Genomic DNA, 27,971 nt, shown 5'->3' on the forward strand with positions numbered 1-27,971 from the left:
TAAAGAGCTTCAGGTATTTTGGGACAGCCAGTCAAACAACTCTTTGCTTCTCACACTTACCTCCAATGGTCCTTTTGCATGTGAATTATTTCATTTCATCACACACTAAGTGCATTTACATTCACAAGAGATTTTGATGAACTATAGTTAAGTACTGTATACAGGGGTATGAAACACAGAATTTCTTAGTATAAATATAAAAAAAGGTTATACGACTTGATTCAAACAAGCCATATCCTACCTGCATAACAGAACGGAAGTGTTCCTGCATATTATATTGGTATCAAATATTATTGCTTCGTTATTTTTTTAGGGTCACATTTAAGCGTCCGTCCTACACACACCCTTCCCCTTCAGTTTTTATATGCTATTCAACGAGCATAATTGAGCATACCCAAGTCGCATCCACGAAGCCGACACAGAGCGACAACATACCGAACAAAGTATTACATAACCTCGAATAGCCAACAATATTATTGGTCGGTTTTGAGTGGATGTGGAGTCAGTATGGAGTCTGTATTCGCGCCATATACATTTACACTCTCAGCGCATCGAGCACTTTGAGCAAATGATGATGGTGCATTACAAAAAGCCATTATATTTCCACTTCTTCTTCTTCTTCTTCTTCTTTTCATCATTATTATAATCAATATTATAATCGTTATTATTATTATATATTTTATTATTATCATTATTATCATTATTATCAGTAGGAGTAGTAGTAGTGGTGGTGGTAGTAGTAGTAGTGGTAGTAGTAGTATACTATTTTTTTTTGTATTACTATGATTATTATGATTATGATTGTTATTATCATTGTTATTATTTGTATTATCATTCCTATCAATATTATCATTATCAAGTTTAAATGAGATTTGTGACATTTCACACGATTCCAAGCATTATATCACCTAATATAGTTTTGTCGTATAAATAGGTAATCTTATTACCCATAACAATTATTAAACTAGACTCATTTACCTTATTAAAGTACAAACACGTTATATAAACAATCTAAAAATTCTACTCGACCTTTAGTCATACAGTACAACGTCTATGGACATTCCTTTATACTCTTGTCATGACTAAAGAGTCAAGGGGAATAGCTTTGTATTTACGATCCGCGATCGCATATCCCTTAAACGTACAAGATGAAGTACAAACAGGACCATGTATCGGTGTGCAAATATGTCGCAGGTTTGACAATAGTGCTTCGGTTAAAATACACTCGATATATTAGCTACAACAACCAGTGTGCACAAATTTATTTAGGCCTTAAAATATATTTTCACGTTTTAGCATATGACACGCTTTCATTGTATGAACACATTTCGTGAATTGCTGAATAAACAAATATAGGCCTAAGTAAATCATCTACATGTACATGTATATCTCCACCTGTCAATGGTACAATTTGAATTTAAAATTATATCTATTTCATACATATTTCATGACCAAGAGATAATCTGATTGAGAAGATCACAGCTGTGCCATGTTATGTTTCTGAACTTATTACTTGTGATCATATGCTGTTGCTCATATAGTTGGAATAATTGTTCTTACCTATTTTCATGAAATGATTATGACAATAATTTTATATATTCTCAGAACTTTTTTTATCAATAAATATGACATTTTAACAGATTGATCACTAAAGTTCTGAGAAGATTTAAAAGTTATCTCTGAAGAATAAACCATATTGTCGCCATCACTTTATGGAAATATGTAAGAAATAATATTCCAACTTTAATAAGTAATGGAATCACTTGATTATGTTAATATGAAGTTAGCATCAGCCGACCGTTACAGTATAAGCAAACTTTCATCTTTGTTCTTACTGTACTCATTTAATGGCTTCATGATTCATTTTTAGTGAATACAATTTGTAAAAATCCACAACGTGTTACATTTAATTACATGAAAATATGAATAACAACACTACAATTCATAACCCTATTGTATGTTTCCTAATGTACATCGTGTAAAAATATTGATTTTTATCTTGCGTGTATGTCTAACTTGGAACACGTCACAAGAATAGTATTCGACTGTTGAGTTTCGAAGGTAGGTCCGCAGTATTGACATACAACCACGTTTGACATGATAGCGAGTTATTCAGCACGAGATGAAGTTGGCAGGGGGGAATCGGTACCACTCAAAAAAAGTTGTCAGGGGACAAAAGCGGTGTGTTCTCTGCAGTGGACGGCTGGGGCTGCAGAGAAGAAAAAACAAATGACGGATAAGTGAGGTAATAATAATAATAATAATTATACATTTAAAGAGCGCAGAAACTATCCAACATTGAGTATTAGATAATGAGAAATATAAACTTTGAGAGAGGTGAGAGAAGGAGGGGGACATGTGCATCACACTGAGAAGCATACAAGGTATAATAGAGATATAATAACGCAAATCCAATCCCTCATCAACGACCTCCTCCTATGACTTGAGTGTAGTCGGTAACCCAACTTACCGTAAGAGCCGGAGATGGTGGCGAGTTAATGGATCCGAAGTGGCTTGCAGTGGTACCCATAGGGTTAGCACTGAGCGACCGGACCATTTTGACTTTTCCCATTTCGACCTTCTGGCGTACACTGGCGTAGACGTCATCTGAGGAGATGATTGGTTCACCTAGAACCACCTCCAGAACGTTCCATAGCGTGATGACGCCGATGATGTTCTGCCGATGAAACAGGTGAAAGGAGCCATTATCACTGATGATTGTTATTTTTAGCTTCTTTTTCGTATGCTCTATTATTTTATTATATCATTTTAATATATTACTCTCAGCCTTTCCAATTATTTTGTTTACGCTCAATCGAGCAATATCTTCCGAACACTCCTTCAGTTTTGTGTTCTCTCAAGTTGATTGTTGTTAAAACCACTCATTAATGAACTTGTCATTATCACCATCGTAATCAGTATCAGCAACGTCGTCGTCACCATTGCCATTATCATAATCTGTTATCCTCATCCTCCTCCTTATATCATCATCATCATCATTGGATTGGGGCTTGTGCTAAACAAGTTATCATATACAGTCTTCTTCTTCTACTACTACCACTACGACTTCATCACCGTTGTCATCATCATCATCATCATCATCATCAACAACAACAACAGCATCCTCTCTCCACTATCGACGGCAGCACTATTACAGGAATACCCTAACACCACCTACCAATCCGGTTTGTGACGTCGTAGTTGGCAGCGTAGGCGTACTCGGGACGTTACCATCAGCCTCGTCTATAGTCGGCAAGATCGGCAAGATCGCTGGATTGTCGTAAATGGCCGCCATCCTGTACTTCCCGTCCATCATCTCGTCTAGAATGTTATAGAGGGGCTTGGTGGCCGCGATGGAATGGAGGGGGCGACCGTATTGTTCGAGAGATGTTGAGATGGATTCGTTGTCGTCGGGGTCGAGGATAATAAGGTTCTTGACCACAAACGCACCTTGGATATTCTTACGGTCGTCCTTGTAGACGGGTACGTGCGAGTAACCATTGGCTATAAGCTAAAAAGGATTTTGATAATGATTGATACACATGTAATGTGCTTTAGTTTATGTTTAAAATGAAACCTGTGTCTGAAATGAAGTCAGATAAGATGAACATATAGAAAATGTTAAAGAACGAAAATCGTAAAGCAATGCTTCCAATTGACCCAGTGGTAAATGAAAGAAAAGAAAAGAAACAAAACCCAGACCTAACGAACATGAATATGTCCTTTATTTTCACAGTCCTATCGGACACGATCAACTTTGTTTTGTACTATTAATCGAACAATACCTACAATGAACTGTGACGTTTAGTAAAGCGGTAAAAAGAAACAGGGGGAAAAAAAATAGAAAAAAAAGAAAAAAAATTGTCACCCAATTTTCGAATAAAATGGCAGTCAGGAAATTTCGACACTGTTGTTATTGTTGTTGTTGTTGTTTCTAAATCAACCAATTTGTTATGATCCGTACCTTATTCTTTACGTTTGTTTATTATCAGTTATAAAGCCACTATCCGAATATGAATTGCAAATACCATGGCCATTAATCTGCCGGTATTGCATCAACGAAAAACGGACTAGAACAGCCGACACCATACACATAAATATATGATGTGTTTATTCCAAACCTGTTGCATGATGGTCCTATCTAGGACGCCGTAGTAGTCCAGCATGAAGGTGTCATCAAGAGGTATCATGGCGTCCTTGGCAACCTTGCCCTCCGCGTCTAAAGCACCCTTGATGATTAGCACTTCGTCCTTCGTGAGGGCGCTATCTTCTGCAGCTGCTTCGGGGGAGGTCGCCTGGATGTCAACCAGAGCTTTTAATTCTGTCAAAGGTGTAAAAAGATTGTTTATTTGATTGCTTTATATTTCTGCGTTCTAATAAGAATAAAGTTGAAATGATTGCAAACAAAATGAGCAGTATTTCAGGACGAAGGCATGAGCGATAACGATGGAGAGATTTTCAAGGGTCTACAAAGTGATATCCCGTTACACATGAGACTGCATTGAGCTTACCGACCCTGGCATAGTCCTATTTCATTGTGGACTGTTATGAAAATATTGGTCGAAGGATTAATTTATTAATGGACTGAATTTAATTTATTAATTTATAAATGACTGATATTTGACGAAAACACGTGGTTTTATAATAATTTTCAATTGAAATAAAAGAAATATTTAATAGTTATGAGATGTTTGTCAGAGAAGAACCTGAGTGAGTGGATGATAGCAACAAGTTAACATCATTTTATATTGATTTTCCGGGTCAGTAGCCAATATCACTTAGAAGTTTTGATGTACAGTCATGTCTTCCAAGACGTACTTATACGCTATCGATCAAGAGTCGTTCGTGTTTCGCCAAACTTGTGAGAGACCCAAAAGAAAAGTATCCACACTATAACGAACCTGATCTGCGGTAGAACGTCCCAATTCCTTCTCCTAGCAATAATGTCAGAAGCTTGGCGATCGGCCATGATATTACAAAGGTTAGAGCGATGAGAATATAGACAAACCTACAGAGAAATACAAAACACAATAAGATGTTCTCAGTGAAGGCTTATGAGTGCCATATACGTGCAATCAAATAGTTTCTATTGATCAACAATTATGTTCTAAGAATTGCCTACTTTGATTGGATTATTAGTATTGTTGTTGATTGAAGATTTCGATAATTCACGCTGATATAAACACATAAATCCCTGTGATAATATATTTGCGCCTTTTTGGAAGGTATTTACAGGGTACCGCATGCAAGGGAGAGACAAGGCAAGTGCAAATCATGCCCGGGGGCTCAAGCCGTTTGGGCGTTTCGTATATTAAAAGCAACCCACCTCCAAACTCGAGCTTTGACGAACATTTTTATAAGTTTTTGATTGAGAAAACTATTTTTATGAAGAGTGCTTGGACCCCAAAAGACGTCGGGTCCAAGCACTTATTTTTATTTCGATTAGTTTGGTGTCTTTAGTATGATTGGAGGAGGGGTTGGGGGAAGATTGGGGAAGGGTAATACACCCTTGTAAATCATGTACTATACATACCATGCCATATTTGCTCCGATAGCTAGTCCATATTTTGAGCAGATCGACTGCGGTATTACCCTGTAATGCATTTTAAAAGAAAAAAAGCTTCAGAGTAAAACATTGAGAATTAAATCATTGAAACAGTTTGTGAAAGATGCGGGTATTTAATTAAATTTGAATGAGATTAATAGTCTCTTAAAATATAAAGGATATAATGTTATTTCTACGTCTTGAGAAAACAAACAAATAAGAACAACATTAAAAACTACATACACGGTTGAATAGTAGGAAACAAAACTGCTAAGGGTGTGAAAACAAAGACAATAAACGGTTTGGGTGATCTAATAAAGATATAATAAGTTGCTCTATTCTATATATTCAACCAAAAAAAGAGTCAACATTGGGATGAGGAAAAAAAGGAGACTGCGAAATTGAAGAGGAAATGTAGATGTTTAAATAATTTTGATTTCTTGAAGCTTGCCATAACCAAGGCCGGCGCATTGTGTTCAAATCTGTGAAGTTTTCTCAGCTTTATTACGATTGGCTCGCGATCGATGGGAAAAGAATTAGAATAATGTTGACTGTTTTTGTTTGTATGCATGCCCCTATCTTTGAAAGGCTTTAAGCACTGTGGGTGGTATTCTCATAAGTTAAGCCGGGATTAAGTCCAGATTAAACAAGAATTTTAGTTCACACTTCTATGGAATGCTAGGTTTCATCTTCCTCCTTCAATATTCATGACAAAGATAATCTACCAAAGACTTTTTGGAAATTCAGTTCATACTCATATTATCTTTTTCTTCCCATTTCATTGCAAAATTATTTTTTTGGAGACTTTTCATTGAAGGATTAAAATAATCTGTACAGGATAAATGAGTTGACAACAGGCACTCCATAAAAGTGTTGACTAACTTAGTGCGCGCTAACTTAGTACGCGCTACCAGAATACCACCCTGTGTCTATAACGGTCCGGAATACCAAACCGACTTACTCTCCGAAGATGAGGACCGCCGTTACCGAAACGGCCACGGCGACGATAGGGTTAGTCACGTGGTCAAGAAAGATTGGCATGGACTCGACCGCCGCGGCGTTGGCCAGAATGAGAGTGACCAGGAGGAGATGAGAGTTCTTGACCAACGGAAGGATACGGGTCGCGTAGACCTGCTCGCTCGGGGTACCGGCCGTAGAGAGAACTTGTAAGGTGGTGATGTCCAGTGATAAGAGGCCGAGGGTCAAGCCGGCCACCAACCCTGAAAGCAATTTGGGACATGATCAATGTATTACTTCTCTTCGAACTTGGTTGACGTCCTTCTTGTTACTGGCTTCAAACCGATGCACATATCTCAATTTTCTTTTTTTAATCATTCAAATTGTAGCTTCTCGTCTGATTTAAAAACTTAAACAAAACTTAGAAATTATTATTATTATTATTATTATCATTATGTTTTTTTATTATTATTTTTTTTAAAATTTTATTATTTTTTATTTTTTATTTTTTATTATTATTATTATTATTATTATTTTTTTTTGTATTTATTTATTTATTTATTTATTTTTATTTTTATTTTTTTTTTTTTTTGGGGGGGGGGGGGAATAATGAAAGTGCCCCCGTGGCCCCCGTACCAACTATGGGGGAAAAAAGGAGAGAAAATAGGAAAAGTTGAAAGAAGATGATGGGACCCCTTTAATAAAAACCCTCCGTCTGTTTGGATGCCTTGTACTTTATCTAGATCGCCCCCCCCCCCCCCCCCCCCCAATAGTGATGCCAGACAGCCAGAGACACCTAAATATCTGGACCCGGGCTACGCCACTGAATCTCACCAGCAAACAGCATCAAACCGATGTAGATTCCGATGTAGATCCAGAACTGAGGCTCATCCGGCCCTAGGGGTGGTACTTCAACCAGGTAGTCGGTCCCATTACAGCTGACTGTGCTGGCATCAATGACTGTGCAGTTCACATACATCTTGTCCTACATGATGAAAATGCACAAGGAAAATGCAACATCGATTCGAAATACCAATATGACTACAATATTTATGTAGGGGTGTAATATTTATATATTTTTAGTGGCATGCAGTTTCATCATAGCAATTATCAAGAACGGTTACAGAAGAATAATTTAGGGGTGGGCTTGGCTTCTTGAATTCTTTTTTGTATTTATGTGCCTCGCGAAAATTTGTTTTAGGGCTCTTAAGGAAATGTTTGGGGAGCTAACCTACCTCCCCCCCCCCCCCCCCCCCCCCCCCCCCCCAGCCTCTCTTAAACCACTCCTGGCGCTTACGTTTCCTATCCCATCATTCACCGTTGATGTTATACTCGGCTTTCCGATCAGGGGGGGGGGGGGGGTGGGGCACTCGTACTTCCGAAGGTACTTTGCTCAGAAGTCATTATAATTCCAAGCACGTGTACAAACGTCAATAGACTATAATACCAAAATGAGAAGAAGAAAAAACAAGGTTCACAATTCTAACATTTGGCGCGTAATTCCCGAGATTCATCATTCCGAAAATGAAAATCAAAGAAGGTTCGTATAATATAGAATGAATCAGGTATACACTTATATTTCATTTCTTAAACTATCGGAATAACAAACCTTTATAATAACTTCCCGTCGGATTGAAGTATCTTCGAGAATATATAACCTTCCGGTAAAAAAAAACATATTTAACCATATACATTCTGCTTTATACTCTTTGTTAGTGGTTTTGTATATAGGCCTAAAAAAATAATACATTGGGCTAAGATCATTGTGTAGATGTTTTCAGTCAATGTGTTTACCAAATATCCAAAAATGGATCCATACAGAACAAAAATAGGCATACTATCGGTTAGTAGCCACTTATTAGCGTCAAACAATAACAGATTAAGAAAATCATAATGCATTCAATGACTGCTAATGGACAAACCTTTTATTGTCCGAATCTTCGGAACATATTGACATTAATAATACGTTTCGGCATTCTTCATTTAATTTGTTGTATACCCCCTTGACGGAGGAATGAGTATATCCGCTACGAAAATTCGCATAATAATCTGTTTTAATGGTAATCCCGCAATACGATCGCCCTTTTCAATGTTATTGTTTTTAATGAACGCTTTATCAAAAATACTGAAAAAGCAGACCAAGGTTGTAAAAAAAGAGTGCTTTCATTCACAGATGAACAACTTTCGTCACAAAAGAGTTTCTTAAAGAATCATTCAGAGATTTTTTTCGGGAATAATTTTTGCTAACCGTGGCCTCTTAGATCTAGAGAATTCAAACAATTTACAAAACAGGGGCAATTTTAAGTCTTCAAAGTTGTAAAACAGAGTGCTTCTAGTCACAGATGAATAATTTTTGTCACAAAAAAAGTTTCATGAAGAATCATTTCAGAGAATGTTGTTTTGAATAATCATTGATAACTGGTTCCAAAATGATACTATGTCTAGAGTACACATGTAGATACATGTACAAGGTTAAATACAAATGTACAAAGACAAAAAGACATCCTACAATAAGTTGAAGAAAACACAAATTATACACCCACCCCACGCCCCCATAAAATAAGGCAGTCATGCCCAGATTAAACAAAATTAAAAAAACTGAAGAAAAACTTTCAATTCCATTAATATTGACGCATTGAATATTGAATATGGAGAATACATCAAAATAATCTTGCTCAAAGTTAGTGTTAATTTGTAGGCCTAGAACTTATAATTAATTTTTGTTCAACTGCAAATTTTCAAAACGCAATTTACTTAACTTGTTATGTTAAATCCACGCCGATGTGATTACAGACAAGTTTATCCTTCACACACAAAATGACGGTAATAGAATTACAGAATAAGTTTAGCAAGCGAAAGGAAGTGAAATGCTAATAAACTGTTCATTATTTTAAATTAGGAAGCATCTTCCATCACATCAATTTTGTACCCGCATATCTACTTCAAGGTCATGATTATACTGCCGTTTATGATCGTCAAACTTGATCGAGTTAAAACCACTAAAGAAATAGGGCAATGCCCCCCCCCCCCCCCCCCTCCCTCCTCTTCACCCTCACCTTCCATGGCCTCTCAAGTCGATTTAATGATTTTGTGACTATCTCAAGGGCATTTAAAATAAAAAGTGGGAGGAAGGTCAAATTTATGTACACGTATCTAAGTAAGATATCATACAAGAAATCATGCAAAAATAATGAGAGGCTCACGTACTGGCCTATTATTTAGTAGTAATTAGGCCTATGTTTTTCTTATTTTGTTATGAAATTACTCAAGACGGGCACCGCTTATACATTATAGAACGCTAGATGGCGACAGACAGAAACGTCACATGGTTGCCATATTTGCGTTTCAAAACAATGCTATCGCTATGCCCGCGACGAAGACGAAATACCACAGCCTCTCATTGAATTTGGCCAGGAACACACACACAAATGTCAAAATGAAACAGATTTTTTAGATAAAAATGTTCGTCAAGTCAAATAATGTCAAGGTATGTGCATTTTGGTTATTTTCATAGCTATCAATATGTATTTCATTTCTTCGGCTGGTGCAAAATACCATTTTTTCAGCTATGAAGTCGATGCGCTGTCGATTTGTTTTCAAGGTTAACCACTCCCCGTGGCTAGCCGCATAGAGATGTCCGAAAAGGTGCCTTAATTTCTTCGCTGATTGTGTTCATCGCCAAGTCTGCTCGCGAGGACGACATGAAATTAGGCTATAATTCGAAATGTTTACTCACCTGGTTCTCTTTTGAAACAACTGTAAGAAATTCTAAGTATCATAGATACATATCGTCGCGTTTTTAGGTGATAATTTGTCTAGTTTCGTCAATATATTGAGTAGATTTCTGCTTCAATCGTGATCTGTTTCATGCGGCTCCAGTGAATTTCCCTGTGTCTCGGCTCCGCGGACCAGACGCCTTCCGTGTGTGCGTTTCCGGTTGAGCGATCAAGTGGGACGTGGGGTGGGTTTGCTTTCCAGACGGGCTAGTCTTTGAATAGCCTAATGTTCTTTGTATCATGTTTTCATATGTATTGTCTAGATTTCTGATTGCATGACAGTTTTATACAATATTTAGTTATAACTGTAAGTAACCCAGAGCAGAGCCTGAGGTGATAGTGATAGTGATACTGATGATCAACCACACTGAGCCCAAGGTGAAACTCAAAATTGAAAAAAATGATCTTGTGAAAGAGAAACACATTCATGGTAAAACTGAGATATACAAACTATCTAATCTATTCTAGACTTTACAACCAATTCTACCAATTTATACTGGATCTGGACCAATGTCTACATGTGTCTTGGACACCTGAAGGGTCAATAATAAACACTAGACTCTAGTGTAGACTAAGTGTAAATCAAGTGTCAAAATGCAAAATAGTCTAATTAATATTAGGGGTCTTACAATTTAGTCACTAAGGATTTGGGTCTTGTCAGTTTAATAAAGGATTTCACAATATATTTAAGTCTGTTGTAAATTGTTACTTTCACACAGACCTTGGCTTCTGTTATCTTGAGGAAGAACCACATTGATTGATACTAGATTTAGTGTCAAGACATTCATAATAAAATGTTAAGAATGGCTAAATGATTCAATTTGCTTTCCAAATGTTGTGTTTGGATCTTTGTGTATAGATCTAGATCTACTATGGATCATACTGTGTTTTTTTATGCTATTTTGTTTTATTATAATTTTTACTGTAGTGTGATGTGTCTTTAAAATGAATTTAAACAATTACATGTAGCAGCCTCTAGAGTCCAAACCGTTTGGTTAATTGAGTTCATCTCAACATTAGGAAAGATTATACAGTACACTGTACAAATGTATGTATTATTTTGACTTTTCTTATTTTTCTTTATTTAGAGAACTTTAAATATTGGGATTTTTTTTCTTCAAGATAAGTTTCTGGTGAATGTTTTCATTGTTTTGTTTTTCTTTGTTCCCCAGAGTCAATCCACTGGCAAGAACCTAGATACATATACCAGAAACCACTGAGAGATGAAAGACAAGGTCTGAATTACTTTGATCTGTACAGAAAATGAGCTCTAACCATGTAAACGACTCATTCTTTGACTCTGATGGAGACCAAGATAAAGAAGAACCTTTTACCTTGAAAGGAGAATACCATCGGAGCGTTACTCCGCCCTCTCACTCGTCAAACTCCCCCCACAACGATAAACCCGACTCCGGCAACAGAACAGCTGGAAAGACCTCGCAGGGTCACTCTCGATCGTCGACATCTGGAAATTTCACTGCGGATTCGGACACCATGTCGTCGCATAAGAGAGATTCGTCCGGATCTTATCATGACCGCTCAAGGTCAAGGACACCTGACTATTCAGACTCTTTTGACTCGGAGGATTCCATGCAGGATTCTAGACGAGGATCCCCAGTGAGGAATAGGAAATCAACTCGGAGGAGCGCGGCATCGACATCGACAAGCAGATATAACTCAGGGACTAGTAAGGATAGTAGATCAACGTATCGGTCATACGGCAGAGCAACTAAACCTAGTGTAAAGAAAGGTGAGCTGGTATCTTTGATTTGAAGAATAGAAATTTATTTTGTATTTTTTATCAACTTTATTCAGTTTCTTGACAAAAACTAATGTTTTAATGCTGATAAAGGTGCAATGTACTGTACAATGTACATGCATGTATATGTAGCAAACCTTGTAGGGTTAGATGCTTGTTATAATTATATGCCAATTAGTACACATGGAGTCTCTTATTGAATCACCATTTAGTCAATAACTATTGATGTTTTCTATTTTGATTTATGACCTCAAAGGATTTAAGAAAATGAAATGAGGAGATGAAACAGTTTGTCCTTGGAAGAGTGAGTACAGCACATTTATACCCACTAGGCCATCATCACCCATGACCTTGACCTGTCTTTGAATGTGTCACATTTCTCATTAGCTCCAAAGAAGAAGGGTGTGGGACGATCACAAAGCGTGACAGCCGCACAGCAGTCACCAAGGAGCACGGAGGTCACGAGACGAATGCTCTCTGCCAAAGGTCACACCATCAACAAGCTCAGAAGTGATTTTGACGATCTGCGGCGAAAATACGACGATGCCATCAGGGAAAATAAGTTGATGAAACAACTGCAGAGGCGCCAAGAAGCATCGCTTGCCAAGTTTGAGGACAAAGATGAGGAACTGCCGCAATTGCTGCGTAGCCATGCGGCGGAAGTGGACAACCTCCGGGAGAGGCTCCGCAGAACGCAGGACAGGGAGAAGGATAAAGACAGGAGATTGAAGGACAAGAATGAGGAGTTGAATAGGTTGAACGATGAGTTGAAGAAACTGAGACACTTGGCAGACAACAAGCACCTGTTAGATAGGGATAAGCTGCAGAGGAAAGTGGATAGGCTTCAGGACAATTTTGATGAGAAAGAAAGAAGAGTTAATGTGAGTCCTTTGGAATTTTAGCAGATCTCTTTTAAACCTGTGCACTGCTTTTAATAGCCTGCGTATACATATAGGCAACTATCCAGTGAGATAGCCTTAGTAAATATTGAAAGAAAATGAGAAAGCAAAATATTTTGCATTGTTCCCCGAAAGCCCGGCCCCCCACTCAGTGTTATTTAGGGTACGCATATGTGTGTTCCAACCGACCCAACCCCCCCCCCCCCTTTTCAGCAAAAGTCTGGTGTGTAAAGTCAATACGGCTCGACCTTTTTCTTTTGTATACAAGCCTTTTTCAGCACCCCCCCCCCCCCTTTTCAGCAAAAGTCCGGTGTGTAAAGTCAATACGGGTCGACCTTTTTCTTTTGTTACGAAAAGGACATTTTGGCAACACGCATGGGGTCCGTCCGTTCTCGGAGTGGGGGGGCCGGGCCCGAAAGTTGCAAAAAAACATTGAGAATTAAAGAGAACCAAACACAATTTCTCTCTCACCTTACTTGAATCACATAGAAATGTTAGAATTGCATCTGATTTCAGCTGTGATTGCAACCAGGCATCAACATTACAGTGCTCAAGTTTTAAAAACTTTTTTTTGATTAATTGATAAATATTTATGAATGTACAAAGAAGTGTACATGTATGCCTTCATGAATTGTTTTTAAGTGCAGATTTCCCTAGTAGTATATGCATGTGTACCTTGCAATTTGTTTTTGTTGTTGCCAGCCCTAATATCCTGTATCTTATTTTATTTTCAGGAGCTTGAGAAACATGTAGAGAACATGAAGAAGAATGTAAGGCATGACAGTGAACAATGGAAGCAACGTGAACGAGAGTACAGAGCCAGGGTGGCATACCTTGAGGAGGAAAATCAAACTACTAAATTTCAACTCAAAGTAAGTACATGTATAATTTTTGTCCCCCTAAAGTCCTAAACTAATATAGGAAGTCGCCGCAATTTAAGTTCAAACATGTACATGTACAGTTTTTCAAGCTTTTGGATTGTTTGTGTGCTATTCTACAAGTATGCTCTTATCAAATGTTTAGACAATTTTAAAGAAAAAGGAAAAAAATATGCAACATCGTCCAAATTGGAATTTGAATATATTTTTCTCTATGAAATGTATCTTTTTCCACCTTTTATGAATTATGTAGAAAAATAAGTTATACAGAGCAAATTAGCTGAAGACCTCATGTACAGGTGTATATGTATAGTGCTGTAATAAATACTCTTTGGATAGAGAGCCCTTGTGGAATGCAGTATAATACACAGCTGACACCTTCATATACAATAGATGCCTGTGCATGTGGATGAATGAAATGTATCACTCTTCTGAAAAATCTAATCTCTTTGATTTCTTTTCCCTTCTCAAAGGAAAAAGAGAAAGAGCTTGATATTAGGAACATTTACAGCCATCGCGTGATGAAACCTCCTGCAAAGCTCAACAACACCCTCAACTCTACCCCAAGGCCCCTTGCTCAGACACGAGCCACCTCCAATGACGACATCAAGAACACCAAGCCGGCGCCAACCATAAAGAGATCGTCCTCTGCAGAAGAGAATCGAAAGACGGATCACACCCCAAGACCACCAAAACCGGAGGTCAAGCCGGAGGTCAAGCCGGAAGAGAAGAAAGTTACTCCAAGGATAGAGGAAAAAAAGCAGCTGTCGGAGCATGACAAGATCTTGTTGGATCTTGATGGCGGTTTCAAGCCTCTCCCGCCCCCAGCGAAAAAGGATGATGATATCTTGAACGATTTGGACAATGAGATTAAGAAGAGGGAAAGACTCGATGAGGAAAAGATGAGGTCAGAACAGAGGATGAAGAGGGAGAAGGAAGAACAGCAAAGGAAACGGCAAGCTGATGAAGAAGAATGGAGAAGGCGCTTAAAGCAGGAAGAGGAGGAAACGAAGAGGAAAGAAGAAGAAGAGCAACGGAAGGTAATGTTTTTATTAAAAATGATTGTACCATCCAATGATCCTGTTGAAGGGTCTCTTCATTTATGAAAATAGCTTATCAAGAAGCCACTGCATTTGTCTGTTGTCTCTGACTTTTAAAGTGTGTCTTAGCTGATATCCAGATATCTCCCTGAAGTTACCCAATACCAATAATTTCTCCAAGAGAGAAGACTGTTCATGTAAATGAACAGGCATGTACATGTACCTTTAAAAAAAAAAAAAAAAAAAAAAAAAAAAAAAATCATTTTTGGACAAGCCATGATACATGTACAGTATGCTATTCAATCATTAACAGTATACTTTTATTGCATCTTTTGCTAAAACATGCAGATACAAATTCTGACTGGGTTAGGATTATTTTTGCATTTATACTTAAACAACTTGAGTGAATACCAAATAAAAATAATTTTCTCTCTTCATTTAAAATGGACATATTTTCAGTTCTTGAGTAATTTGGAAAAAATAAATAATCAGGGAACGAGACATGAACAGTTTCTTTTAGTTAGTTGCATATACATGTGTAGTCTACTTTTTAATGTCATCTTTTCCTTTTTAGATCATATTTATGCTGCATACTTGTATGCTTACAGTATATTGTTTGCTTCGTCATTAACTTGTGAATTTTTTGCCTATCTTCTTTCTCTTGGCATGCGTCATGGGGAGCAGGGCCAGCTAAGCTTCTTTTCGGGTCCTAAAAATCCTTATAAGTCTTCCAGGAGCAAAGCAAAATCTTCCGCATATGAACCCTATTTCCCATCAAACAATAAAAGCACCTCCAGTACCTCAGTTTCAAACTCTTTCAACGGAACAGACTCGTACAAGCCTTCCTTTGCCAACTCCTCTTTTAAAGCTCCCTTCTCAAACTCTCCCAAGGAAACAGAATCTGACGAGCCCTCGTTCTTGCCATCGACCACGACAAGGTCTCCTAGGAGGGGGGAAGATGCGAAAGAGGAAGGTGGTGGGGTGGGGAGGTTGGGAAGGCGAGAGGAAAAGAAGCCATTTTGGTTGACGAAAGATAACGAGCAGGACAGGCCAGAAAGAGCAAGGGACATTTCAGCGGTAACGCATGCGTTCCATCATTATCGTTTGATAGTGATACTTGATGTGTTGTGATCTTAATAATGATCTAATACTTTTTCCATAAAAGGGAGGAAACAAGACATTCGCAGTTAACAAGGAATGATACAAAAAAGATTGTTTGCTACCTTATTTGAAGAAATAAAGATAGAAATAATAGAATACTAGTCTAGTACTAAAAAATACGTTACCCCCTAATATTCTAATACTATTAGCCCTACATGTGCTCTCAATATATTAACTTTTTTTTCTTCTCCATCTAGGTGTACATATAGCTGGTGTTACATTTTAGTTGTTCAAAAAAAAAATGGTACTTGTCTAAATAAATTCTCCCAAAATGTGAATGAAAATCGGATTGACATTTCACAGATTTATGTTATTTGTTTGAGGTGACAGTAGACTAATGCATAGTCTGAATAAGTTCCTAACTTCCCTACTTGTATTTGACTCCCTTGTTGTAACTTTATATCTACATGTAGGAGCTGCTGTTATTGTTTTGCATTTTTGTTTTTGTTGTGGGTTTTGCCTGACGTTTTTTATGGTTCCATTGAAGCAGACCTTTATCATATTCTATTCAAATATTTATTTTTCATAATGACTTGAAATAATAGCATTCAGGACTCTCAACAACATGGGGATATTAGGTATAGACCATCAACTCTTTTGTTTGCTTGCCTGTCTTTGCTGAAGTTTGAAAAGTGTTGTGCAAGAATAAAAAAAACAAATCAGGTCTTATTTCTGCAGTACCGTATTTACTTCTTCACCCCACTTTCATTTTCATTCATGGTGTTTGGGAACCTTTCTTTTTCAATTATGAATTACAACATACATGTCCCTTTGCAGTGACAGTGGTCAACTTGTCTTTTAGATCATGTTCAAAGTGTTTCTTTGATCTTGCTTTCTGGCAAGCTACAGTACATGCTTTATGCAATTTACAAATATATTAATCAACTTGAATTGGTAAAGTTTGTTTGGTGGTGGCTTGTACAGTGAAGGAAACTTCTAGAAAGTTTGATTTTGTGTCTGGTTCTCACTTACATTCCTGTTGAAGGATCTAACACCTGTTAATCTCTGACACGTTTTATGTTTGTCTTATAGGAGAGAGAGAGGAAACAGAAGGAAGAAGGTAAGCTAGACTATTATTGTCTTTTTGTGTTTCATCATACAAATACCCCACATGTACAGTATATTGTCCATCTATTTATCATTTCAATTTTCATATCCACTGTGATTGTAGTTGTACACATAGATAATTATATATTCCAAATATATACCAAGTCGAGAGACAGTTTACATTTTCTGTACAGACACACATTGAAATTTCACAGCACATCTCACGTTTCATCAGTTGTATTATGATTGTTTATTGGTGATAATTCACACTGTTTACATTTTTTATGCGTGCAAGCAGTCCAAGCACAATATATTAACATTCAATGATATTTCATTACTTTAGTCATTGGCAGGCGGTGATTTCTACATAAACTTGAATCACATATTGCAGTATGGCAGTAAAATTTTTCTCCTGTTCATTTACAACTCCTTTATATTTAATAAAAGGCTACTTTTTGCTCTTATTTCATGTATTCAAATTATAATAAGCGGAGGAGAAGAAGACAGTACAATAAGCAGAAATACAGCATCCTACACTACTGTACATGTCAGTAGTTGAAATATCTTTCTTTCAGTGAGATTCATTTACTACCTGCTCTATGAATATATTTGTCAACTTTCTTGTATTTATATCCATTCAAAAATCCTTTAGTCTCAATATTCAACTCATCACAACCTCTTGTAAAATACAAACCCTAAAGAATTTCATCGACCATGTTTCTTTCATTTTCTGTTCACCCAACATGCATTTTATGTTAATTCAAGAAATGAACTTTCACCTCTGTAGTTCCCATTTTTTCATTCACATCAGATCGTTTTCACATACAGTATGTCTCACTTTTGACAATATGGTCGAGTCATTTTAGGGAGACCATTATACATTTCATTTTTGTTTAAAGTTGATGTTGTAGATTGGCATATAATGTGCTTCTTATTGAATCATAAGGCAGGAAATACATTTTGAAGTGGGCTATATTTAAGGGTTTGCAGAGGGAAACACATGACATGTTGATAATTCCTTTGAATAATTTGGACTCATTTGCTGGAATATTTTACTTACAATTTTTTTTTTTAATTCACTAACAAATACATGCACTAATGGTATCACAATCACATACAAGTACATGTAGAGCAATACCATATTTATTAGGTATTAGTTTTCTTGACTCTAAAATCTGGATCCTAGCGCACACCCTTTATTTTCTTTGAAAATGCAGAAGATTTTTTTCTAATTCTTAATACTGCCAACTCAAATATTATTCCACTTTAGTCTTTAGACATGATGAGCATGCTATCTTGTGACCCTTTGTCCATCACCAAATATATTCAAAACACCAAGACAAGACCTCTTTTTCTCTATCTTCCACCCTCCCTTTAAATCGGCAGCACTTGTCAAATCTTCCACTTTCGTCACCGACGACAAAGCTCCCAAAACTCCCATCTTCAACGGCGCATCTTCCGATGAGGAAGACAACGTCCCCTTCTTTGGGTCCAAACCCAAGAAAGCCCCGTACTCCAGACCCAAGGGCGCCCCACCCCCCTCCTCCAACACCAGTTATTCTGGGGCGGCCGTCAATAGCGTGAGAGACCTGCACAAGTACTCCAGTAATGCTCGGCGGAATAGCGGCGGTAGTAAGCCCAACTCGAGAGAGAGTGGCGATAATAATGGTAAATAGCATAGCATGTCTCCCTCTCTCTTCCTGTCCATTGTCTTCATGAGTTATTCATGCATGTGTTTCCTCTCTGTCTAACTCCGGACCCATTTCCTGTAACACTATTTTTTATTTACTCTTAATTAGTCACTTAAATTTTTCATGAAATTGTGTCTTCCTTTCATCGTGCTATCATTCATGGTTTTATGCATTCTCTCTTTTGCAAATATGACGCTCTTATGATTAATTTTGTGTGTTTGACTTTTTTTTCTTTCTTTATTTGATGTTTGATGTTTTTTAGTTTTGTATACTGATACACATTTGTGTTTCATTTATCTAAAGCAGTTGTTTTCCTTCATCTCAACATTATATTTTAATAGATTTCATTTATAAACCCACTTAATGTTTGTGTTCTGCATAAAGTATTTGTTGTAACATCACATTATTGCTTTGAAACATTCAAACTTGACACTATTTATTCATTAATACTTGTTTTGGTCACTTTGAATATGACTAATTAACATACCGGTACATCTCAAGTGTCTGATTTTTCTAAAGCAGTAGTTTTTCTTTCATCTCAACATCATATTTTCATACATTCCATTTAGGGTTTTTGTCTGTATAGAGTATTTGTTGTAACATCATATTATTGCTTTGAAACATTCAAACTTGACAGCACTTATTCATTCATATTTTTCTTTTTAAAGTAAAACACTTCCCAAGTGACTTTATGAATATCTAACACTGGAGTGTCATTCAACAACTGCTTCATTGCAAAATTACCAGTTTGGTTTTATTGACATCAGCTTTCTTTCTTACTGTGTTTACTGTGTTAAAGTGTTTACTTATTTTCTCAACCTTGAATGTGTGTTGCTTTTTTTTACCTGCCTTAATCAAAGTGCTGTACACAAGACGCCCAACCTGTATCCACTGATCAGCATGTGGATTTACAACATGTCATCTAACTTTTTTAATTAAATACATGATATAATAATGGTGTGCATGTGTGAAAGCAGGGGGATATGAAGTGAATAAAAATGAATTACTGACTTAGTACCATTAATGACAAAAAAGTATTCTTAAAAGGAAATTTCAAAAATTTGCCAACTCTTGATTTATTGCTTGACTGTGGCAAATACCATTACCCATGTACGTTCTCATGTACATGTACACTAATTTGTATCATAGAGAGGAAACGAGAGGAAGAAGATCTGGCCGCACAGAGGAAGAAGCAGAAGGAGGAGTCTGAGAGGCTTGCGGAGGAACGAAGGAAGAAGGATATCCTGCTGGCCAAGATGAGAGATCTCGACACCAAACCAGCATCAGGGGGAACCAAGAAAGATTACAAGTAAGTTCTCTCTCTCTCTCTTTAAGTGCCATATCCATTGACTTTGGCGATCATGCTGTTCCACAACCCTCGGTTCCTAGCCTTCTGTATTAGTACCACTCCCAGTTATTTCACTTCTCTCTCTTCCACCAATTTCTGCAGACTGTCCATCCAAAGTATCCTCCTTCTTCCCCTACTCCACCTTCTAACAATTTTCCCACAACAAGTAAGTTATGGAACAATAAATGTGTTGCTTTCTCCCGAAAGAGCTGGTTTGATGTGAGAGAGGGGAAAAATACTGATATTTAGGTGCACATCATGTTGACATGCAACAGGCCATTTTTGTAATACATTACATGTTGTTAGGTACAGTGTACATGTAGAGGGCAAGCCGTGTTTTTCCTCCCTAGCAACAATTAATCTATGCAATTCCCATTCTGAATATTGAATGAAATCATTCATAAAGAGGCACTTAAAAGATTTGTGCATTTAATTTGATTACATTACAAAAATGGTCTATTAACAAAATATAAACACATTTAAGTTCCAACCATTACTCTACATGTATATAGTTACCTTTACTCTGCATGTTCTCTCTTCAGTATGATGATTGGAAAAGGTGATTGAAATTTTTAAATATATACTGCATTTTCATGTGAGTACAGAGTATCGATTTTGCATGGTTATCCTTCCTTCCTTCCTTCCCACTGATATTCTATCATTTTCATCATTTTCAATGTGTAACACTAGAATATAAGAATATTTCTATTTTGTCTACTTTTTATTTTGATGGTTCTTTTATGATTATAAACACAACGATATAGTTTCTCATATATTACGTATTTTTACAATGTGTGACCAAACAAATTTCTATGTATTCTTGTAAATTTGGATGAATAAAAAGAATAGAATAGAATAGAAAATAAGTATTCAATTTGACTTGATCTATTACAGAATCACACCCTTATGCTTGTCTGCTGTTCTATTTCTTCCTCCCAAGATTCACCCAGCCTATTGAGAATCTACACAACGGGAAGCCATCCCATCCAGATCTCCAAGGGTCTCCTAACTCTACCCCTAAGAAGAAACCTGCCGCGGATACCGACGCTGTGTTTGGAAGTTACGCCCCCACCTTCGGGCGTCGCGCAGCAGCTGGTGACAAACCACCTGTCAAGAAAGGGGGTCTATTCGACGACGACGACGATGATGACAGTGACGACATCTTTGCGACGCCAAAACCGAAGCCGACGGACAAGTCCAAAGACAGGAGGTCAAATTTTTTTTCAGACAATAAATCCACCACCCCCAACAAAGGTAGGAATTCATTTGAAGGATCCGTGTTCTCGCAGTCGACAAAGGCGAAGCCGGTTGCGGACAATGCTACGCTGCCTTGGGAGAAGAAGACGCAGCCACAAGGCAACCTCTTCGGTCAAGCGAACAAACCAAACGGTCTGACCGTCAATTTACCAAAGTCTAGTTTCGATGACTTTGACGATGACATTGAGGAAGTTATGTTATGATGAGCTCATGAAAGAGACATACACAATCTCTCTGTTGATGAAAACAACTCATTCAGTTCACCTGCTACAGTGAGATAGGAGCTCATTCTCTATGAATGAAAACAAAATTATATTCTGACATGTTTTTAAACATTCCATGCTTATAATTGCCTTTACATTTGTTAAAAGAAATTATAACATACAGTGAAAGTATATGAAGTTAAGTAGCTCAAAATCATGTCGGCAAAAGACGATAATCTCTTCAATATAGCAGTGTTATCCAAGAAGCAAATTTTGAAATGAGGCCAATATCTAATGAAGGCACTGATTAGATCACTCTCAGACCTTATTTTGTTAAGAATAGAAAAGAATAAAAATTATCTCGATTCCAAGCAGCGACTTGGTCAAGGAACAAAGCAACCAATTTGATATCCAACTCTTGTTGTTTCTATTTCTATGGGATACTTATTTTTCTTCATTTTATGATGATTTATTTCAGCGACTTGTCCCTGAAAAAGTAGAGTTGTTCATATGGGAATTGCAAGAGGTGTTGATATCATTATGTAGCACCGAATACGATAGAAATCTTTTTAAAAGAAAGGCTGATATTACCTGTGCCTGGAGTTTTACTGAAATCAAGTATAACAATGTGTACACTTGTAGAAATACATTGTAGTACCATGTTTACATTTTATAAATGCTGTACTATGATCATATTGTTGATGATGATGATGTAATCATGTACTCATGTGACTTAAAACTTGTTTAAAGAACAAGACTCGAAATTATTGAAGGACAAGGTGATTTGATTTAATGTTTCATTAATCATGTGTAGTAAATGTTTGGCACACTGTAGGAGTAATCTCTGTAAAGAAACTTACTGTAACCTTGTTTTTATGTTGATTCTGGGATCGTCTCCGTACAATCCCACTCTTATTTAAAACAGAACTTAATCACCATCAATAGAATTGCAACCCTGATCTCTGTAATTTGTGTTCATGTGTACTGCAAATTCACAAATTCAACCATTAAACTTTACATTTCACATGGACTGAGCGAGCAAAATTAATGAACCATTTTTGTAATGTAATCAGATTTAATGCACAAATATTTGTTAAGTGCCTCGTTACAAATTAATTTATTCACCTGTTACAGATAATTGCATTTCAATCATCAGAATTCAAGTCCATACATGTTGCTAGGTAGGACAAGCCATAATTTTGTCCTACCTAGCAACAATTAATATGCACAATGCACATTCTTATTATTGAAATACATTTATTTGTAACAGGTGAATGGAATACTTTGTAATGAGGTACATGTACTTAAACAAAGATTTGTGCATTCATTTGAGTTTAAGTCTATTTGAAACATGAGCGTGTGTGTAAGGACTACTACACAGCCCATATTATACCTGCATAAGAATGTTTCCATAATATATTTAATCACGTCAAATAACATTATGTTATATTGTACTTTTCTTGTGAAAGAAAATTGATTATTGATAGTTCGTTGAGGTGCTAAAATAGTTTAAGCTGATGATCCATTCTGATTTTCTTATCATGTTTTTTAAACTTGATCTAAGTTGATAGCAATATCCTTATCATTAGCTGTGTTTTGGCACAATGTAAAACATCTGTCTTCATCAGATATCACACAGGAAGTATTACATTCTTCCCAATGCACCAGATATCTTTTGGAGACGAATTTTGTATTTAAAAATTTACTGCATTGAAACAACATGATCACATTATGATTACACATACACCTGTACATTGTAAATATATTGCAAAACAAAACCAATTTGAATAGACAGTAGATTATGTGTCTTGTAGCTGCATGTAAATGTTAGAGTGATAGGGGCAGCTGGTTTTATCCAATCCTGGCAAAATTCAATGATATTGATTTTTTTTCTGAGTAAACAAGAAGACCGAAATGCCTTGAGGAACATTCCAAGTAGCATATATATGTAATACATGTACGTTTGTATATGGGAGTGTGTACCGGTATGTAATGTATTCAGTGTTTTTTCACATTAATCAGTACTTATATCATGTACATACTTTTTGTATGTCACATTCCTGTTTTCAAAATGAACAGAGAACATGTATTTTATGTATATTTGTTTTTAACAGAAATCCTACATGTACGCATAAGAACACATGTATACTTTACCTTGATGTATTCATATAAATTGTTGCATTTGCTGCAACCAATATATATATTTTTGGGGTAGTTTTTAAGTTTAGCAGTTCTGGGCTCTGTGACATAAAACTTTAAATTCAAATGTATCTACTTCTAATTAATCATAATTCCTTCAATCAATCTTAGCTTTACAATTAATTTTGTTTTATAGATAGATACAGTGCATGGTAAGAACTGGTAATTGCAGCAAGTTTGGAGATACAACAGATTTTTGTTTGATTGACTGTTAAGTCTATTTTTATGTTACATGGTCCCGATTATAACTGTACAGATATTAAAAGATACAGCACAGAATTGTTAAATGTCATATTAATATAGGTCCAATTGAAGTACGCATAATCTAGATGATGGATATAGTTTCTAGAGCAGGGACAATTTAGCACTAATTTTGCACCACCTGTTCATTATGTGCAATTTACAACGTCTAATGAGATTTTTTGCACATACTGCTTTCTTTTTACTCATGTAGTTGATAGCAGAGCAAATCACCCTAATTGTATCCTTCTATGCCTGTATTAAACGGCGATAATTTGACAACCTTGGGCCGAAAAACCTAATCATGCATAAAAGATGGCACAAATTAAACACAGTATTTATACCATGAATTGTAAAAGAAACTGGCTAGTCAAAACAGGACTCATGGCATGAGTAGTCAGTTAGAAATGTATTGTTGGTTACACTCTTATGTCTGTTTATACACTGGTGCCAAAAATATATTGTTCACCTTGTTATTTATATATACATTTACAATATAATTATATATATATGACCAATATAAAGTGCTACGTTGTTTTTAATGTGCATGTAAATGTGTGAGAGAGAAAAAAAATCATGTATTCAATCTATTCAAGCACAGATTTGTGTATTCTTAGCATCTTTCAAGATTATTTCATACTCCTTTTTATTGAAATTTCAAAGTCGTTTGTATATTTTGTATTTTCCAAGATGTTTCTTGAGAGCCCTTAATGCATGTTATGTTTTTTGACGAAATATTTTGTTTTGTTTTAGTAATGTACTTTCTGCATGTGACTTATATTTTTTTAATGTGTGTTTTTGCCACTTTGTATATAGTTGTATCATAGTATTTATTAAGACATGTGTCAGCTGTACAAAAAGTTGTAAAATTACCAGATTCTTATCTTTATCTCTTTATAGATTTTCGATATGCAGAGCATTCTCTACTTTCTGTCAGTTTTAGGTGTGTTTGCCTTATTATTATCATCACAGAAAGGGGCCTATTCTTTATAGAGATGTTCATGGAATATATTTCAAATATGGTAATGCAATCATGGTGTGATTAAAAGACAGAAAGAATAGTAGATCATTATGTTTTTTGGCTTGTTCTTTGTGCTATGTGGCCGGTCGGCTTCTTGGCAGAACAAATATAAAATTCTTTTACATCTGTACTACAAAAGCACTGTGAAATCAGAAACTTTTTTGCATGCATTGCGAGTGGCTGAGTTTCGTGTTAGCTTGGTGCCATGAAAGGAATGGATTACAAACTGACAGAACACTCAATGTTGGCAAATAGGAAAGTCTCGTGTCGCAAAAGTAATAATTGCACAATGAAGGTCAACGTCTTTTCTAGGTACATGTAGTCTAGCCACACAGGGCAGGCATGCATACATAATAATCATTGATTTGAACGATAATGCATACTTAAGAATTATTGATTCAGACACTGATGAATGCCTGCTTCGGCTATTTATATATCCCAGATGGGAAAGATGTTGTTTGCCCACAGATTCTCGCAAAATTCATGTGAATGACACATTATGGAGATATGCCACATGTTTCTATGTACATGTACACACATTCAAAATAGAAAATGGGAATCGTATGCAATAAAATACAATGGACTCAAAAAGATGGCTAGAAAATATGAACAAGTGATACATAAGATACATGTACACACATTCAAAATAGAAAACGGGAATCGTATGCAATAAAATACAATGGACTCAAAAAGATGGCTAGAAAATATGAACAAGTGATACATAAGATACATGTACACACATTCAAAATAGAAAACGGGAATCGTATGCAATAAAATACAATGGACTCAAAAAGATGGCTAGAAAATATGAACAAGTGATACATAAGATACATGTACACACATTCAAAATAGAAAACGGGAATCGTATGCAATAAAATACAATGGACTCAAAAAGATGGCTAGAAAATATGAACAAGTGATACATAAGATACATGTACACACATTCAAAATAGAAAACGGGAATCGTATGCAATAAAATACAATGGACTCAAAAAGATGGCTAGAAAATATGAACAAGTGATACATAAGATACATGTACACACATTCAAAATAGAAAACGGGAATCGTATGCAATAAAATACAATGGACTCAAAAAGATGGCTAGAAAATATGAACAAGTGATACATAAGATACATATAGGGAGAGGGATTAGGGGTGCCTCGATCTCTCTGTCTCTACAGCTCTCTGTTTCTCTCTTTTTTTTCATTATCCCATTGCTTGTACATTGATATGACCCCTGACTCTCGATATCTTACCATCAACTTGAATGAAAGAAATACATAAAACAGTTGTCAACATATTAGGGACAAAATGTACATTTATTTTTTCTATACATAAATATATATATATATACAAATATAATATTTGCTAAAACATGTATACACATATATACAATAAATACAAAGCTCTGTAAATTATTAAAAACATTATACGAACATTCATCTATCAAATTTGACTTTCAATAAACTGTAATGGTAGTCTACTGACCAATATTTATCTAAAAGTGGAGGTAAATTGTACTTACAGGTACATACTACAGTGCATGGTTTGTTTTCTTGCTTACCATTATAGCATATAAAACATGTCAACATCACTATTGTTGATTAATAATACTGCATTCATAAATAAGTCCTAATAGTTACATGTAGTTGAGGTGCTAAAATGGTTTAAGTTGATGATCCATTCTGAGCTTTCACAATTCAATACTATATTCATCATATGTGCGCATATCAATCACTTCTAACAAGAAGTGGAAGTTTTCATTGCTTTTCTACAACAAAGAGCATGACATACAGCAGTATTAATTTGTTTAACATTATTTTCTACTCATTTGCAAGATGCATTTACATGACTGTATACATGCTGAATTATTCATACTGAATATATTATCAACATATTTTGAATTGGTTATTGTAGCAATAGTTATATAATATTGGATGGCTTTGAGTGTGATACAAGAGTATATTGCTCAAGCTATGACAATATTGAACGAGTCAGAGACGAATCCAATATTGTCATTGCGAGAGCAATATATTCTTGTATCTCAGAAAACAAAGCCATATTATCTATATCAGGCTGACTATAGCGAAATGACAAAATTTGCCTTGACTTGCCTCAGTAAATATGGCTTTTTTGTGTGTGATATTGATTTCGATATCGATAGTTGAAGTACCCGGATGACTGAGCAATATCAAAACAATATTGGTCAGTCATCCGGGTACTGTGCTTCAGCTATTGAATACACTGATTTATTGTACCACCTGGAAGCCTTATATAGATACATGATACATATAGATATATGAATACTTCAGTACAATCTTACCACACACTTCAGTGAAAGCTGTTCTTTCTGTACAAGTTCACATGGGGGAAAACCCCACTCCAGTAAAAGATACACCATCTTACATAAATCTGGAAGAAGGACATTTTCTCTACTGGGTTTTCAAGAGATAAATAATTTAAAAGCTAAGTTTACAGGATGCCAATTTATAATGTCAGCATGCTATTATTAAATAAATGCATACTACACAGCATATATGAATACACAATTTCACTTGTTAACATTTGGAAGGGCCAACAGCTGCATACTGAATTAGACAACTATGAAGAAACCTACATAAAATCTACAGAAGTGTAATAGTCCTATGGAATGGAACATGGAAGAATACACTATGATAATGGAAGTCATCTCTAAAACTAGTAAAAAATACTTTCTGTGAAGACACAATACTGAGCTTATATACTACATGTAGATTGGGAGACATCATAATTGGCTGCAATTTTGACTTTAGACAAAATATACTTGTATACACTGATTTATATATCCAATAATCTGCAATACATTGCACAACTTGCAATGACAACTCTACAACCATATCTTTATTACACTTTTCATTCGTGGACGGAGGCTTATTAGAAATGGAGCGTGAGAATCTGGAGTGTAGACCTT

At 36.1% G+C, this 27,971-nt stretch overlaps 2 protein-coding genes across 6 annotated transcripts; one reads left to right on the forward strand and one right to left on the reverse strand.

Annotated features, from left to right (window-relative positions):
* Positions 1 to 785: 785 nt before the first annotated feature.
* LOC583939 (DUF21 domain-containing protein At2g14520) lies at positions 786 to 10,577 on the reverse strand. 2 transcript variants are annotated; one of them, XM_030995042.1, is made up of 9 exons: positions 10,239 to 10,577; positions 7,337 to 7,487; positions 6,507 to 6,765; positions 5,534 to 5,593; positions 4,902 to 5,008; positions 4,122 to 4,321; positions 3,179 to 3,511; positions 2,471 to 2,677; positions 786 to 2,209 (listed from the first exon to the last, which is right to left on the reverse strand). In XM_030995042.1, the coding sequence occupies exons 2-9, from the start codon at positions 7,479 to 7,481 to the stop codon at positions 2,153 to 2,155; spliced, it is 1,368 nt and encodes a 455-aa protein (XP_030850902.1). In that variant the 5' UTR covers positions 7,482 to 7,487; positions 10,239 to 10,577; the 3' UTR covers positions 786 to 2,152. The 2 variants fall into 2 exon arrangements, with proteins under 2 accessions (XP_030850902.1, XP_030850901.1); XM_030995041.1 differs by lacking the exon at positions 10,239 to 10,577 and adding an exon at positions 7,800 to 7,854 and having other exon boundaries at positions 2,093 to 2,209.
* Positions 9,842 to 21,668, forward strand: LOC583919 (lebercilin). 4 transcript variants are annotated; one of them, XM_030995038.1, is made up of 10 exons: positions 9,842 to 9,989; positions 11,451 to 12,028; positions 12,425 to 12,918; positions 13,671 to 13,808; positions 14,288 to 14,854; positions 15,539 to 15,931; positions 17,048 to 17,075; positions 18,449 to 18,730; positions 19,903 to 20,062; positions 21,042 to 21,668. In XM_030995038.1, exons 2-10 carry the CDS (start codon positions 11,542 to 11,544, stop codon positions 21,559 to 21,561), a joined length of 3,069 nt encoding a protein of 1,022 aa, XP_030850898.1. In that variant the 5' UTR covers positions 9,842 to 9,989; positions 11,451 to 11,541; the 3' UTR covers positions 21,562 to 21,668. The 4 variants fall into 4 exon arrangements, with proteins under 4 accessions (XP_030850898.1, XP_030850899.1, XP_011677303.2 ...); XM_030995039.1 differs by lacking the exon at positions 18,449 to 18,730 and having other exon boundaries at positions 9,843 to 9,989; XM_011679001.2 differs by lacking the exon at positions 15,539 to 15,931 and having other exon boundaries at positions 9,844 to 9,989.
* The last annotated feature ends 6,303 nt before the right edge of the window (positions 21,669 to 27,971 follow it).

Source organism: Strongylocentrotus purpuratus, unplaced genomic scaffold (genome assembly GCF_000002235.5).
Source record: "Strongylocentrotus purpuratus isolate Spur 01 unplaced genomic scaffold, Spur_5.0 spur5_scaffold_21, whole genome shotgun sequence".
NCBI lineage: Eukaryota > Metazoa > Echinodermata > Echinoidea > Camarodonta > Strongylocentrotidae > Strongylocentrotus > Strongylocentrotus purpuratus.